The 16,274-nt window shown below is 39.4% G+C and overlaps 1 protein-coding gene across 2 annotated transcripts in view; it reads left to right on the top strand.

Moving 5' to 3' along the window:
* kiaa1549la (KIAA1549-like a) overlaps positions 1-16,274 on the top strand; it is a 90,355-nt gene that overhangs the window by 59,058 nt on the left and 15,023 nt on the right. For both annotated transcript variants that reach the window (XM_017305371.2, XM_017305370.2), the window contains 4 exons: positions 3,066-3,259; positions 10,167-10,312; positions 14,867-14,991; positions 15,716-15,936. In XM_017305371.2, coding sequence (XP_017160860.2) covers positions 3,066-3,259; positions 10,167-10,312; positions 14,867-14,991; positions 15,716-15,936 — 686 coding nt within the window. The remainder of the gene's footprint in view (positions 1-3,065; positions 3,260-10,166; positions 10,313-14,866; positions 14,992-15,715; positions 15,937-16,274) is intronic.

Here is a 16,274-nt window from a genome sequence, read left to right as displayed (position 1 = left end):
CACTTGGCCGTGCAGCTGGAAGATTGTTCAAAATGGCTTTTCCTTCCTATGCGCTGCCTTGCGTGAGTGTGAAAGCCTCTGATAGTCGGCTTGTATTCAAAGTACAATGGAGGTGGAATCAGTGAAAAGTACAAGAAATCCATTTTTCATTTGTAAGGTGTTCAATGCAAGTACAAAGCAGCAGCTGCTGTTTAAAGGACCTCAGGTGTTTTGCATTTTGCTGCATCATTCTTCGGTGGCCCCCTGGGGGGTTTTATCTAACCACAGCGGGTCGGTGCAGATGTGTCCTCTCTTCTCTCTTTTTAAATCTACCTGATCTCTTTTTATAGAAAACTCTGGTTCAGTCTTGCTCCTTGCCCTGCAAGACTTGAATTTAAATCAATTTGGCCCTCGCGAAGAAGACGGCACATCTTGTCCATCTGCTCTACATCATCAAGTTGCCGACTGCTGATGCTATAAACTAAAATCAGATGAGCAGAAGCGTCTGTTTGGACCTAACAGGACAGATAATTTGCTGGCGGAGTGGGGTTGTGCTCACTGTCACTTCACACATCTTTAAGTAAATGGAAAATGTTGAAGTTCCTGTGTGTACTTCTTTCTCTCTCATCTTCTGCTGGCACTCCAGATGGATGTGGGGAAAAAAAAAATGGCGTTCGTATTTGACAGACTGAGCAGAGGCTCACACAGTGCCGCAATGTCTGTCTGCAGCCAAAGTCTTTATTGAACAGGCCTGCTCTGAGGAGATGAAAGACCGACATTCAGGGAGCGAAGGAAGAGAGAGAGAGAGCAATGGAAGGAGAAGCAGGACGGGGGATAAATGAAAATTAAAGCAAAAGAAGAATAGACAATTAGGACAGAATGATATGACTGTTCAAAAAGACCTTAGAGATGATGATAAATTGCGAGTTATAAAGGTAAAATACCATTCCTGAAATGCCAGCTACACTTTGCAAGGTTACATCCTTTGGTCCTGTCATTTCTGAGAACCTTTACAGTCTCCATGGACAGCTGCTGTTACTCGTCAGTGACTGACTGAATCACAAATCTTTAATCCTTTCTTCCCCTGAGGCAGAAGCTCCTTCAGCATCTCACTCTAACCTCTTTGACCATGTCCACAGCCTGCAGCCTAAACCTTCCCACCACCCCGACGTCACCTGTGACATGCGTACGAAATGAATCCAGTTCTTCAAACAATTTTTTATTATACGCCTCAAAGGCATCATTGCAAGACATGCATTGTGGGTCGTTTACCTCTGATATTTTGAGGTTGAGCGCTGCTGTTGCTGTCAGTAGTATCTTTACACAGTTTCTCAATCTTCTAGTACAGGCTTTGTAAGTGCAGTCCTTGAGTGCCACTGTCCTGCAACTTTCCAACACACCTGCAAAAGTCAAACAGCTGATTTACCTACTTCGCTTGTCAACAAGACTTGGTCATTAACCATTCCTGACCAATCTGTGAGGAGGAAGAATTGGCTTGGTGGCACGTCATCTACTTTCCCTTTCCCTGTCTCTGGTCTGAGCTTTACATCTACCAAATGCCCGTCTGGCGTCTCATAGTACAGCTGCATAGAGAATGTTATTGAGTTGGCTTTCTATCACTTACATTCTCACTGGGCTTTTTATTAATGCTCTCATTTTCCCATAAATGTTGAACTTTGATATTATGGTTTTGCAAACTGCTGCTCTCTTCTTGCTTCTTAAGAACTTTTTTTTTTTAAATACATTAAAAAAAAAAGTTTCCCAGCATAAATTAAACAAAACAAAATAAACTGATTTTAGCCCATTTAAAGTCATGTAGACCAACAGGATATTAAAGTTAATCTTATAACCGAATAGTGGTATCTGCTTAACTCCATACATGCATGAGTCCATCTCCTCTTAAACTGATGAAACCATGGAGCCACAGACAAATTGATGACAGTGGGCAGACTGTCTGGACTGTCTGGAAGTTGTGTTTCATTTTTACAAACCTAAATGCATGAGTCCTATCCACAACTGCAGCGTTGTGTTTGAAGCAAGCTGAAGGCATAGCAGTGTGTGCGCGTGTGTGTGTGTGTGACCAATGAATTATTAGCAGCGCCCTCATCCAGATGCCCATGCTTCCGAACCTTACATGCTCTCAGAATTTAACATGCATCATCACATGCATTAAGCATCCTCTTGTTGGAGATGCTCAAAAAAGAGGAGAAACTCCCCCCACCCCTCCATCCCCCAAACAACAAATTGGGTTTTATCTTTGTTGCTGTCAAACCCAAAACCAGTCTCACTTTTTCCATATCCTCTGTTCCTGAAAACGAAAGCCATTTATCCAAAAAAATAAATAAATTATTCCAACTATGGATAGTTGTCACAAACATATTCTGCTGCCTCTTTAATGTTCTATCTCCTCCTAACAAACCCTTGACTTCAAAGGTGCTGCTTTGCCAAATTATTTATTTCTTAAATTTTTTGTTATGTAAGCTCTGCTGTTTGGAGACTGATAAAAATAGCTTGAGGAGGAATGCCCGTCAAATTACTTTCATTTGAATTGTGAGCAGAGTATTTTTATTTTTATTTTTCTATTTAGAAGACAGTATTAGCTGTCCTGTAATTCATGTATTTAACTGAACTGGCAATCTTAACGGTGTGTGATTTTTGTCTTAGAGGTTTTGTGTTTGAATTCAGCTTGTTTACTGAGTAATTTGAGCCGGCAGCGCATCGCTGTTGTGTTTGAACCAGTTTTGGCTTCACTTTGCTCTTCTGTTGTGTCAACAATGTGTCATGGTGGAATGTGTGCAGATTCGGTTATCATTTGTTGATCCTTTATGTTTAGCTCGATTATTACATTGACTCGGTGTAATTTGTTTTGCCATCTGGTAAGTGTGATACACCTATGTGCTATCAAGTCTGACTGTTGGACTCGATTTAGTTTTTGCATGCACTTTTCTGTTTTGTAGCTGGTGGTTTCAATGTCTGCTGTTGCTTTTCGACCCACTGAGCTTATGCAATACATAATGGAAAGACAATTCTGAGTGCAATTGGATCTGTGACCCCCTCTGCTTTGTTTTCTTTTTTTTTTTTGCCAGCCTGTACAGGGCTTTGACTACGCCAAGAAGCACCTGGGTCGAACTGGTGATGAGGCCGTCTCTGTTACCAAAGAGACGCTGGTGTTGGGCCTTGCTGTTCGAGACGCTCCGCTGTCGATGTCACTGGATAAGAAGGTTCATCAGGATGGGACTGCAAATAAAAGACCTCCATCAGCTGATGTACACAAAGGAGGGTAAGATATTAACTTACATGCTTACACAAAATGTTGCTCTTTGTTTGTTAAAATATATAGATAAAACAAAAAAATGCATGTTTACATTTTTGTAATTTGATGCCTTCAGCACTTCATCACAACAGTGTCCATTCACTATCCTGATTACCACTGTTAGGAGCGTCGGACTGAGAAGTAGTTATTATGATGAGCTCACCAGATGAGCATTTCCACCAGGTATTTGCCAATTGCTGCTGCCGCTAGTCTGGTGGAGCTAAGTGGGAGAGAGGCGTGGTAAGGTCGGCTCTGTGGGGCGGAAACTCGTTTGGAAACTTCAACACCTTTATGAAAAGGGCATATAAGCGGCACTTTGTATGAGCGAATGGTTGCCACGGGAGATTCAACGATTTCTCAAAAATGTATGAAAGAATAAAAGCAACACTCCAGGTATGTTTTTGATGAGGGAATAACATGTAACAAGATAAATCTCATAAAAGTTGATTTTACATTATAGATAATAAACGTGTCTCTTACTCTGTAGAAACAGTTTGCTTTCCTGGCAATGACACAGTTATTTATTAAAATGAGAAATACATTAGAAAGAGACAGTCACGTCTTATTTGAATGATTGAAAACAATAAATAAATCAGAGTTTGTCACATTTGCTCTTTGATGAAACAAACCACGTTTGACACGGTGACAGAGCAAGGCAGATATTTTCCACATCACACTTCTGACTTAATTATTCCTCATTCACAACAATGCAGACGCTTCTTGTTGGTAATCACGTTCACAATTCTCACCTTCGCAAAAACCTGTGTTTGAACTCAGTTACATTGCTGAGATAACGAGGTAATCAGAGAGACCGTCTTCTGCTGAAAGCCAGGAGAAAAGGGAACCTCTCATTGCTGGAGCAGATGTCTGAGCTTAACGTCACTGAAGTCCAGACATCAGGGTTTGTTTGAGTATCACAGTGTTAAGCTAGAGAAAAGCCAGGAGTAAGCAGCTCAGACTCTGACAGACTGATGGGATGTAAAGATAACTCCCGTGTTAATGAGGGACTGTTTGTAGATGGGAAGACAGAGAGAAGATATTTCTGCTTACGCACAGAAGTTGGTAACAAAATGTTAGCCTGGCATGCTGGAACTGCGATCCATCTTGGCTGATTCAGTTCATACCTGGCATTAAAATCTCTCCTTCATCTCAGTTACCAGCTTCAGATGCAAATAAATGCCTATCATTATCACACAGTGGGGCTTGAGTTACAGCAGTGTGACTCCAGAGCTCAGCGTCGGCACAAACATAGAAAAGATTTGAACTCATAAAAGCTCAGAAGCATTAGAAACAACGATACCCGTCAGCTGCCGTTCTCACCTTTACTTGTTCACGGACAACTCTGCAATTGACACTGAGGTTCTAATACTTGACAGTGACAGAAACTAAATACACTATGTGGTAAAATATATCGTGCAGCAGAAGACTTATGAAAATAAATATATTCATTTGGCTGAAGCTATGCACAAGCATGACGAACTGCAGTTACACAAGAGAGATAAAACTGCAATCCTCCCTGGGTATGCCTTTTATTCAAAGGTGTGGACAATTAAGCCAATTAAACCCAAATGACATCCCATGAGAGAGTCCATTGAAAAACAATAAGACACAGTCACACTTGAGCTTTGCAACAGAAACAGGTCTTTGTCTCAAATCAGCTCCCTCAGAATGTGATGATTAACTCAGGGAGATGTCCGTAGGGAGACACGTGAGTTATGTTTGTTTTTTTAATGCTCCCACAGCTGTGGGATTTATTTTTGTCAGTCTTCACCAGTTTAACTTTAAAACATAACATTTTCTCATTTGTTTTCATCTTTTCTCTATTTCAAAATAAGATCTGGAACCAAAAATCACCCATTTAACGCAATAATCTTTTGCTAGTGGTTTTAAAGAAAGACATTTCTTTTCATTGTCAGTTACATACTGAATCGTATCAAGCATCAAAATTGGGAGAATTAAATATCTGTAACAATTTAGATGTGTTGGTATTTTATTGAGAACACAAATTTGATGTGTTTATAAATGGAAATGAAATGCAATTTGTGGCGTTTAAAAAAATTTAATGATTTAAGTTTTATTTATTTAATATTTTTGTACTACAGCCTGTCATGAAATCATTTAAATATTCAACGCAGCTTGTCAAACATCTGAATTATTAACCTGCACAGCAACATCCTGGGCTTTTCACTTCGTCTAGGTAGAAAATAAACCCCAACAAAAATAGGCTACTCCTGTTCCGCGCCCTCTTTGTGTTCTCAGCATGAACACCAAATCCATCCGAGCACAGTGGTGAGCAGTTTGTTGTAAACTAGTGCATGCTACACCCACATGCATCCACCCACATTAGTGATGACATATTTCCCTCATAAATGAGATGCATCAAGGCTCAGCTCACATAATTTAGCATAAATTAAAACAGAGTTGAAGACACAACCTCATTTACTCACCGCTCATCCAAAATGAATGGGGGTGGGATTAGTTGTGCTTTGCTTCTCAAGGATAATAAATACATGTATATTTATAACCCCAGCTGTATTCGAGCCGAAGGCAACCTTCCTGTATAACAATGATGAAATGCTACAGTGCCACAGGCGCCGGCAAAGTGTGATAATCAGCTTTACCGACCGGTAACGCACCCCTTATGGGGATCTGGGGTTTAAAAAAGGTAAAATTGTTGTTTCACTACCAGACTAAACATTCATCACATACACACTGCTGCAATGGTGTAGAATGAGAAGAAGGGAAACATCAAAAGATGCATTTATGGTTAGATTTTACTATCTCCTCAGGCTGAAGGTAATGGTGTGTTTGATGGAAAGAAAAAAAGAGGACAACGAGACTCACTCAGGTTGCTAAGGATATCTAACTTCATAGCATATAAAACACTTACCTCTCTACATACCTACTCATTTAATAGTAAAGTCACTGGGACTGTAGGATGCACATCAAAATACGTGTCTGTATTGTAATAAGTCTGCATGCATAAATCAGGGGCATGAACGTTATCTTTAGTTTGGCATCTTTACTAGATGATGCTCTTAAACCAGTCTTCTTTTAAGGTATAACACAATTACAACATGCACTTTTAATAGATTTTAAAAACAAAAATAAGATGACCATAAATTATAATTTTTTATGTTATTTTAAATCAATCAATCACACACCTACACTAATATTTGTAGGTGTGTTGCCAAGTTGCAAAGAAAACGCACATTGTATCGCCTTCATCAAGCTTCTGGCATTATTGAGACTGTTTGACCTCTGTTTTTGGCAAGACTGTTCAAGTTCACTTAAACACATTGGTTTTCTGGCTCTGGATAAGCTTTGCAACATAGTCATTAGATTTTTAACAGAGTTGAGGTGAAGGCCATTCCTGCAGAAGCTTAATGGTGGCATTGATTATTCACTCGAAAACTAGTTTTGATGTGTATTTGTTGTCTTGTTGGAACACCCGGCTGCGGGAAATGTTTATCACCTGACCCAAGCTGTCACCTCCAAAGAAAGGAAATTGAGGAGGAGCTTAGGAACAATCCAGGAACTATCACATAAAAACCCAAACATAAAGTGAAATATGCTGGAACATATGGCGATTCTGTGCCACAATTGTCTAAGAGTGACCCCAGATTTACACTGCATGAGGCTCCGCTTCGAGGCGAACTTCACCGGCAGAGCTGAGGCATTCCGTGATATACGCTACGTTTAACTTCGCTCATTTGAGAAGCCCAGAGGTGTTCTGAGTAGTGGGAGAAAATGTGTGCGTGGAAAATGCGAGATCACGCAATAAAGTCTGTGACAAAAAAAGATGGCGTGTCTCATCTTTAAAATACTGTAGTTCTCATCTATCAAAATGTATCTTTGTCTCTTCGTTTACCTTGACCGATGCTCCTATTTCAAGTTGAGTGAGAGGAAATGACTTGATAAGTTTCAAAATAAAATCATGTCTGTATTTTGTGTGTGTTTATAGCCATAAATTATATATGTTCACAACATAAATCCATGAATGCATCCACATTTTCGTTAATATAGTTAGGATTTCAAAAAACATATTCTGTCTTGGTAAGTTTTTAAAAAAAAATACAGATTGGCTCATTCGTATTCCTGTTGCATCAGAATCTGGCAAACATAGGATTGGTTCAAATTTTGATGCCCTGCTGATGCAGTGTAAATGCTCTCATTGACTATAACAAGTGCATAATATACTGGGAGTCCTTTCGGTGGCATAATGAGATGTAAGCATTGTAAATTGGGGATGAGCTTTGGAGATGTTTTACCCCTTTAACCTTTATCCTCACTGGGTGCAGTAAGGTAATGTCTAGTCCTCAATCAGCCTTGTTCACCACAGTGTTAGTGGTTTAGGAATTAATTATTGCTCTGATTAGTGGTTTCCTCATAAATGAAGATGAGCACACATCTTCTTTGATTAAATGCTGTTTTCACATCTTTCCAATTTTGAAAAGTGGCTAAGAGAATATACTATTTAGACATCCCTGGCTGATCGGAAAAACAGAGTATATATGTAAAGCAAAATAAACTCGGAAAATATTTCAAACATACTTTTAGTATTTAGTACTAGCTGACATATATATAAAAAGATGTATTCAAACAAGCGGTTTAAAATAGCTGTTGCCATTGCAGTGAATTCTGTTGTATTGACAGAAACAAATGGCTAGAAGAATGCTTCTTGTTTTGCACTTAAAGCAACAGCAGCTGTAGTTTTACCTGCTAATTGTTTGAGGAGAGAAACAGGCACAGACTGAATGTTAAGCACAGTGCAGCAGAGGACAGGTTCAATGGGAGTGCATTTATTCTGCTCAGTTCCTCCTCCAGGGAGCATCGGTGTGTGAGGCACACAGGAAAGACAGAAGACAGATATTGGGATGAACATCACTTTCCAGCAGTGTGATTACCGATTCTTCTGCTCCCCTCTCTGTCCTTCAAAAACAGATTTACATGGCTCTCACGTTGTATGTTGCCTTCCATCCCTCCGGCTCTTTTCTGGATACCACATGACTTTTATTGTAGTGCAGCCGATCGCTGGCTACTGCTATGACTGCACGATGTGTGTGCACATGTGTGCGCGTGTGTGTGTAATAGCTGTGTGAACTTGTATTCATGTAAGCTACATGTTTGCCTACCCTGTGGTTCTGCCATTTTTGGTCTCACTGATCCGTGGGTCTCACACCACCTGTAGACAAACCTGTCATTTAGTGAGGTTTCTGTAGCTTACATAACCCTGGGTGTGCATGTGTGTGGCCACTGTGTGTGTGAGTTTGCTTGTGCGTTTGAAGCAAACAGAAAAAAAATGTGAAAACAAATTTTCATGTTTACTGGTTACTTTTTTAGCTGTGCCTCACCTAGTACCTGTTTGGACCTCCTTTTGCTTTAAGAACCGCTTTAATTATTTGTGGCTTCGATTGAGTAAGCCGTATGTCTATGACGGAAATTTGTCGTCAACCTGCATCTATTTACATGTATTTTTTACCCATACATGTTCAACTAGGTGTTGTAATTGAGATTAATCATCACAACGTCCTGATTTAAATACTTTGAAAGTACAGGACCTCACAAAACTATTTATACCCCTCACATTTTTCTACATTTTGGAATGTTACAATGAAAAATTTGGGTCTGCATTTTGCTGGGCCAGTGTCACACACAAACATGCCTTCGTGTCCCTGGGTGTATGCTAAAGGTTCATCTCCAGATAAAAGGTTCTGCCCTTGTTTTACTCCAAGATTAGCCTGTAATTGGCTCAATCCATTTTCCTATCAAGTCAGACCAACTTCCCTACCCTGTAATAAAAACATACACACACAAAATGATTCTGCCATCAGCATGTTTCTCCATCGGGATGTTGTACACAGTGTTACTTTTCCACCACACACATTTCTCCATGTTGTATATAATTTAAACCATTCAAACCACTCCTTTATAAAGTCCAGGTTTGTGGAACAAACAACTGGTAGTTATCGTTTTAACACATTGTCCAAAATGAGCTGTGGGTCTCTGCAGCTTCTTCAGAGTTAACACATATATTAGCTTGTTCTCTGAAAAAAGCTAAAAAGTTTTAGATAGATAATGTTGGGTTGTTATTTTCTGACCTAAAAAAGCCTTAAACTTTATTCCTGGCCCATCTGCTGTATTACACTGGTCATCGTGATGCTGTCAAATATTCTGTAACAACCTCAAGATGCTCTTCAAAGAGCATTTGTAATTTAGTAAGACACAGGTAGACTCAGTTTATTCAGTCAACTATGTGTTAAGAAATTAATTGACTTTATTTAGAGGCGTCAGAGTAAAAATGAGATTAAATGCAAATGCACACCATACTATTAAGAACTGTATTTGTAAAAATCTTTCAAAACCATTATTGTTTTGCCCATATAGTATTCAACAATTCCTTTTGTTAGTAAGAAAAACACAATAAAACACCAAAAACATGCATGTTTTAGTGATTCAAAATGTTCTCGAGGCTTAAATAAGGTAATTCCTCTCTCCAACTATTCTTTACTTGTCTCTCAAAATTTCAAATTCTTCTTCGAAAGAACCCACTGGTTCAATTTTTCGGAATGTTTTCAGATTTAAATAATTTACCAGAAATTGAAGTTTTATCTCTTTTTCGCTTGAATCCTCATAGCTGCTTTGTAGACTTTTTGAACATGTTTCTTTCTAAAGCCCGTTTGAATTATTCTTGTTGCTAATTACCCACTAACATTGTTTTTTCACTTGTAATTAAAGTTGATAGTCTGCTGCCAGTAATAACTGTGAAATGATGCCCATTTTGTGTACACACTCACAAGCCTCACTCCCCCTCCCAACCCCCCCCCTCTTCTACCATCTCTCCCTTGTCTCTCTGTTGCCATGGCCACTACAGACGGTTGCCAAGTGAGGAGGATGGTTCAGTGTCGAGTAACAGCTCAGGAAAGCTGAACACCAGCAAAAGCTCCTCGGCCCGGAGGACCGCAACAGGCAGCAGTGTCAAGAACGGCAAGGAGGAGCTGCACAAGAGGAGCAACAATGGTGAGGAGGAGGAAGCAGTAGCGAAGGAAAGGGGGTGGATAAATATACGTTTAATTTCAATCCATCGTAATGAAAGTTTGGATGCTTTGATTGGCACAAAAATCACCCACTGCATTTTTATTCAATGATTATTTAACCTAAAGGATAATTATTGCGAATTGCGAAATTCACAATAATTGTGATGAAGTGAAAGTGAAAACTCATGAGTCAAGTTGCTTCATAAAGTCACTGACGACTCACAGGTTCACGTTAAAGGCATCATGTAGGCTTAAGCCTAAATACTCATCCTGTCACATCCTGCAGTACTTACATCGATTTATTCTGCAAGAGCAAGTTTCCGATTTCAGTATTTCCGCTGCTTTTTCTTTTACTTTGCTTCACCTCATTCCTGTGCAGAGACAAACATAGTTACCAGCTGAATATATGATTTCAGGTTCTATTTCAATTAGGCCACTTGAGAAAAGTCAGGAAGGTGGGTGGGAAAATATGTGACAGCATGCTGTCGCTTCAAAACTTATTCACAATTATCAAACCTTTACGTTTTTTGTGTGAGTCATAGTTAAACCTGAGGGATTCTTATCCTGAGGTGAAACGCATACTGAAGAACTGCTAAAGAGACCATCAAAAACAAATTAGCACTGCAGGATTTTTATTTAGTTTCCGACTGTTGCTGTTATGCAATTAAATCTTTCCAGTCAGCGCTTAGGGAACCATACATGCCTTCTTGATCTCATTAAACATAAACAGAAATAGAGAAGATCTGACACAGAAGCTTAAATACCAGAATTTGATGGAATTACTGTCAAAATGTTGCGGTTTTCCATCATAAATGTGTCCCCTTTTCAGAAAGAAGCCTCTGCAATCTTAAAAAAATAGTCTAGTTTTTTAGAGCCCAGCTAGGATGTGCATTGGACCGTTGCACAAGTCTTCTGTGAGAATGGTGCAGGTCTTCAATTTGTAGATAGACTATGAAATGACCATACTCGTACATGTGAAAGTGTTGTTCTGATTTATATAAATTAATCTAAATGACCTGAAACTCCTCTAGAAATGTTGGCGGTGTTGGACTGAAGCTAACACCAAATTACAAAGAAAAGAAAACATGATAACATGGAAAAGCCAACACATTATTCCAAGATCACAGCTGTTCTCTAAGACTTATTTCCGTGGTTACTTAGTTCACCTCTTTCCAGTTGTATGTACTTGCAGATGTATCAACTTCACTAGGATGCCCTTGTTTCCTCTGAGATTTCACGGCTCGTTGTGTGTATGCATGTGGGCGTGTATTTTAACATGCTAATTGGATAATCAGACTAAATACAGCACCTTTTCATAAAATGCAAGATCCACTGGACCTCAACACCATTGCCAACTAGCGAGAGAAGTTACAGGTGAAAAGCAAATCAGTTTTTTTTTTTCCCCTTCAGCTTTAGCTGGTGACACATGTTCAGCTAGGTGTTGTATTCATTGACCGTAACATCTGTGCGTCGTGAAAACAACAGCATGATCTGGCAGGCAGTTTGATGTGTGACGACAGCAAAGAAATGATGTAAATAATAGAATTACTGACGGCTAACCTCCTGCACTGCAATGCATGCTGTGTCACCACAATATTGTGGAGGTTACAACAGGACATGAGTGAAAACAATTAAAGAACATGTTATCATCAGAATGAGAGCATCAAACATAAACCACCAGGGTTTCTAAAATACCATAGACTTCTTTAGCCCGACCATCGGTCTCCAACTCTAGTCCTCGAGAGCTGTTGTCCTACAAGACAATTTTAGATTTGTCCTTGGCCCTAAACTATCTGAATAAGCTGGTTAAATTACCCCTTCAGCATGCCATCGAGCTCTGCAGAGGCCTTTAATTTGATTCAGGTGGAGCTGGAGGACTGCAGTTGAAGACCCCTTCACTTGACAACGGCATGCTTACACAGCAATTACATAGTGCTTCACAAGACAGACTTCATTTTGTGATAAATATTTTATTGTGTCTAAATTGTACCAGGAGCACCTGTGATCAGAGGTCCAGGACACTGACTTTCAATCTCTTTTGCACAAGCATGCGCATTTTCACAGTAAATTGCGTCATTTGTCATTCAGTTTAGCTTAATTAATGAATACCTCAGCAAGAATCTGCGTTTGTTTCAGCCTTTTACTGGTGTTTGCAGGGTCCTCGAAAGGGACAAGACTAGATTTTTTTATTAGAATGAATGAGCAGGGTGAAAAAAGAAACTTTTGCTAAAAGCTTTAGGGGACTGCAGATGCAAATGTGTTTTATGCTATAATCTGATACACTGCATCAAATGATGACATTTATGTTTGAGCTGAACATTCTCCCTTTCTAAATAAAGTGTATTACTACTACTACTTTACTTTTACACCCTGATTGGGGACTTTCTGATTTTTGCTCTGCATCATCTGCAGGATGTTTGAACATTGTTGTTGAATACTAATGATACCAATATCGGTGCATAACAGAGCTGCTGGTGTATTTTCAGGAAAGCTTAGAAAGGGAATGATTAATCTCAGTACAGCTACGTTTGTGAATAACAAACGTAGCTGCACTTTATAAAAAAATTTCAAATTCATATTCTTTTAAAAGGAAATATTTAATCATGCCAAATCCACTACGATCCAGTTAAGAAGACTTATTAAAATTTGGCTGCATACAGTTCGATTTGATTCTAATTGTAATGCCGTGGACTCAAACTTGTGTAATTGTGAATTGAAAAAAGTTATATATCAGTTTATTGAAAGGACATAAAGAGACTCTGACAATGTTCAGAGTCCTGATCCTTCAGGATCTCTGAAATAGATTATTAGCAGAGGATCAGGACACATTTCAAAACCCTTTAACTCCCCTCACAATCCTCTGCAAGGCCGTCTTATCTACTGCATTGCATCCTGAATACACAAAAGAACAGATGAAAAGGTAGAATCCATGGTGGGTATTTTTATACATTTGAGAAACTAGTCAAGAACCAAATCATTTGTACGCTAAAAGTGTGTGCTCGCTTTTTAATGTGCCTGTTTTCCCTCCACTAAGCTGCTACTTTATTGACAACGTTTATATCCTTGTTTAAACTCCTTCGCAAATTCAAAGCAACACCAAATACGCAGCAATCAACATTGAAAAAAAAAAAGTTTGAATATAAATTTTGTGCTCAACATCTGCTGTGATGGTAGTAAAACTGTTGCCACGGCAGATGCTGGTGTCAAGTGTCCGTATTATCTTTTTGCGTTGTTAAAATGTCCAATCTGGTCTATGGTGTCTGCTGTTTGTGACGCCCACCTGATGCCCGACCTTGACTGTCATGCTTGACATGCGGCACAGCTTCAGTAGCAAATAATGCAAGCTGAGCTGCTGCCAAGATGAAGGCTGCTTGACACTGTTAGTTTTCGAGCTGAGTTATCATGATGTCAGTCTGGGAGTGAGTCAGAGTGGACTCAGAGCAACACAACTCTGCCCATCTGCTCCCTCCTTCAACAACACACCGCGTTGCCTTAAATACGAGCTTCATATGTCTGAGGTCCACCACAGTGCGGTAATGTTGTGTCGTCAAGGCAAACATGAGATTGTTTGTTGCTGTTCTCCCAGCGTTACTATTAAAACTCTGTTTGTTCTGTATTTCCTCATCTAACTTTGTAGTTTCCATAGCAACAAGTGGATCTAAATAAAAGAGATTAGGGAATGCTTCTTTTTTTCCCCCCATTTGCGACATTTGACAGTTCACCCAGGCCAAAGTGAGCATGAAAACAAAGCGACAAAGCTGTTCAGAGAAATCAGCTGACTTTTAAAAGAGCTTGCAGCAGCAATACCTCACAGTAATCGCTTCTGTAAGATTTTATTAGTCTCTTATATTTATAGAAGAAGTTTAGTCCACTCTTATTTGCATTAACGTTTCATCAGTTCATTGACGTTTAGAGGCCATCGTGTTCCCACTTTTTTTGATAAGTTCCCACCATAGATTGAGTTGTTGCTTTTATAGGCAAACGCAAAACCTTAATTTCTTTATTTTTTTAGTCCTTCTGTTGCAGCTCTGGTAGCCCAGTTTGGTCCCAGCTTCAGCTGTTGATCAGATGGCATCATATTTGACTATAAGACGAGATCATGGTTGACTCAGTGACTCAGGTTCCCAAAGAGCCCAAATCATCATCCTTCTACCACCGCTATTGATAGTTGCAGTGATGTGTTTGTGATACAAAGACACTGTGCATTACGGCCAGGCATCTGAACTTTGATATCAACTATTTGATAGACATTGCTCTAAAAAAAACCCCATGTGGTTCTATTAAAGTTTTGCAAAAAATGACTTTGCAATTTTTTGTTGTTAAAATGTAATGTTTTGCCTTATGGTCATTTTATCTCCATATGTGTTCTTTTCTCAAAACATTTTTGATTAATTTTTGATGATAATAAAGATATCGCAAGAAATAAAAACCGTATTGTTCAATATTCTTCTCCCCTACTAGAGACATTTTAATATAATTCCTGGACGACATTACGGTCTGTATCTCATTATAATTGTTTAACGTGTCTTCTTCCCAGACCCATATGAGGACCATTCAGGCTCTCTGCGTCTCATCACCATTAAACCCATGACGGCCCAGCCCACCTACTCCTACCCCTCCTCCTCCTCGCACAGCCAGGACTCCGTGGTCGTCAACGGGGAGGTGAGTCTGCAAAACGCACACATGGAGGTCTGTCTCATAGTGTTAGTGTTGACAAGTACAATTAGTAACTGAACCACATTTGGTTGGCTAGATTTGTGGTAGATGTTGTAAACTTCATCGTCTGGATGCTGACGCTCATCACCTTCAGGCTGTGACACAAACAGGAAACTTAAAAATTAAGGACACTATTGGAATTTTTAATTATTTTTTTTACATATTATATTTTAAATATCAGCTTTTGCATATCGAATGATCCTACATCAAACCCAGCATAAAATTCATTCAAATTTAACGACAACTGTGCCTAATCTGTCAATTTCTCACTTTAGTCATCTATTATCCCGTCCTCCCACCTTGTGTAACATCACATCCCCTCTGGGACACATTGTGCTGTTACTGAATTTAGCTGTTGTTTGAGCAAACAGTTTTCCTCATCTAATCTCTCACCCTGTTTGTCACGTCTCACTCTTGTTCTGCCTCTGTGTCTGTGCACTTCTCAAGCTGAGACTGACAAAAAATTATTCCTTAGCCCACATAGCACAATATCAGGACTGTGCCTTCCCAATTTATAGGTGTCCTTTGAAGAAAAAAATATGTTTAAGGTGTGAAAGGTTTCTTGACTATCTGTAATGTGTAAAAAGAAAAAACACATTTAACAGATATTTTGGGTTTCTTTTTAACATGTCGACCTGACGCCAGAACTCAAATTTTCATTTATTTGTAGGCAAACCACGTTGGGCTGAAGCAGAAGTCAGACATCGAGCACTACAGAAACAAACTGCGTCAAAAGGCTCGAAGGAAGGGGTACGGAGAGTTCTCGCTCTCTGAGAGTCTCAACCATGGTTACAGTCACCGTGACAGCAGGCACATCCGACATGATGGAGGCATCAAACCGCCCATGACCGCTGAGGAGAAGAGGGCCTCTTTTGCAGGATGTCATAAGAGGTGAGGAGTTGACCTTATATAGCAAAGAAATGACCAGAAAAAACAGCAACAAATGACTCTAAAATTCTGAGAAAGTTTTATCTCATTTTAACTTTAATTGCATCTTTTTTCTGAACTTGTTCCTGACTAGTTTCCCTGTTAGTTTCAAAGAATCACGTTCCCACAGCCAGATGTTGCCATCACCATAATGGTGTAATCAATCTGCTTCACTAATAAAAAAAACTGTGGAAAAGTAGGCAGTTAGTTTTTGTCCATCAACACCTTTCAAGGTCTTTGCAGCTCTTGCGGTTATCATACAACTTTTAATATCTCCTTACTAGATCTGTCTGTTATGTTCA

Source organism: Poecilia reticulata, chromosome 6 (assembly GCF_904066995.2).
Source record: "Poecilia reticulata chromosome 6, P_reticulata-male-v2, whole genome shotgun sequence".
Classification (NCBI taxonomy): Eukaryota; Metazoa; Chordata; class Actinopteri; order Cyprinodontiformes; family Poeciliidae; genus Poecilia; species Poecilia reticulata.
This window is presented reverse-complemented; position numbering and strand designations above follow the sequence as displayed.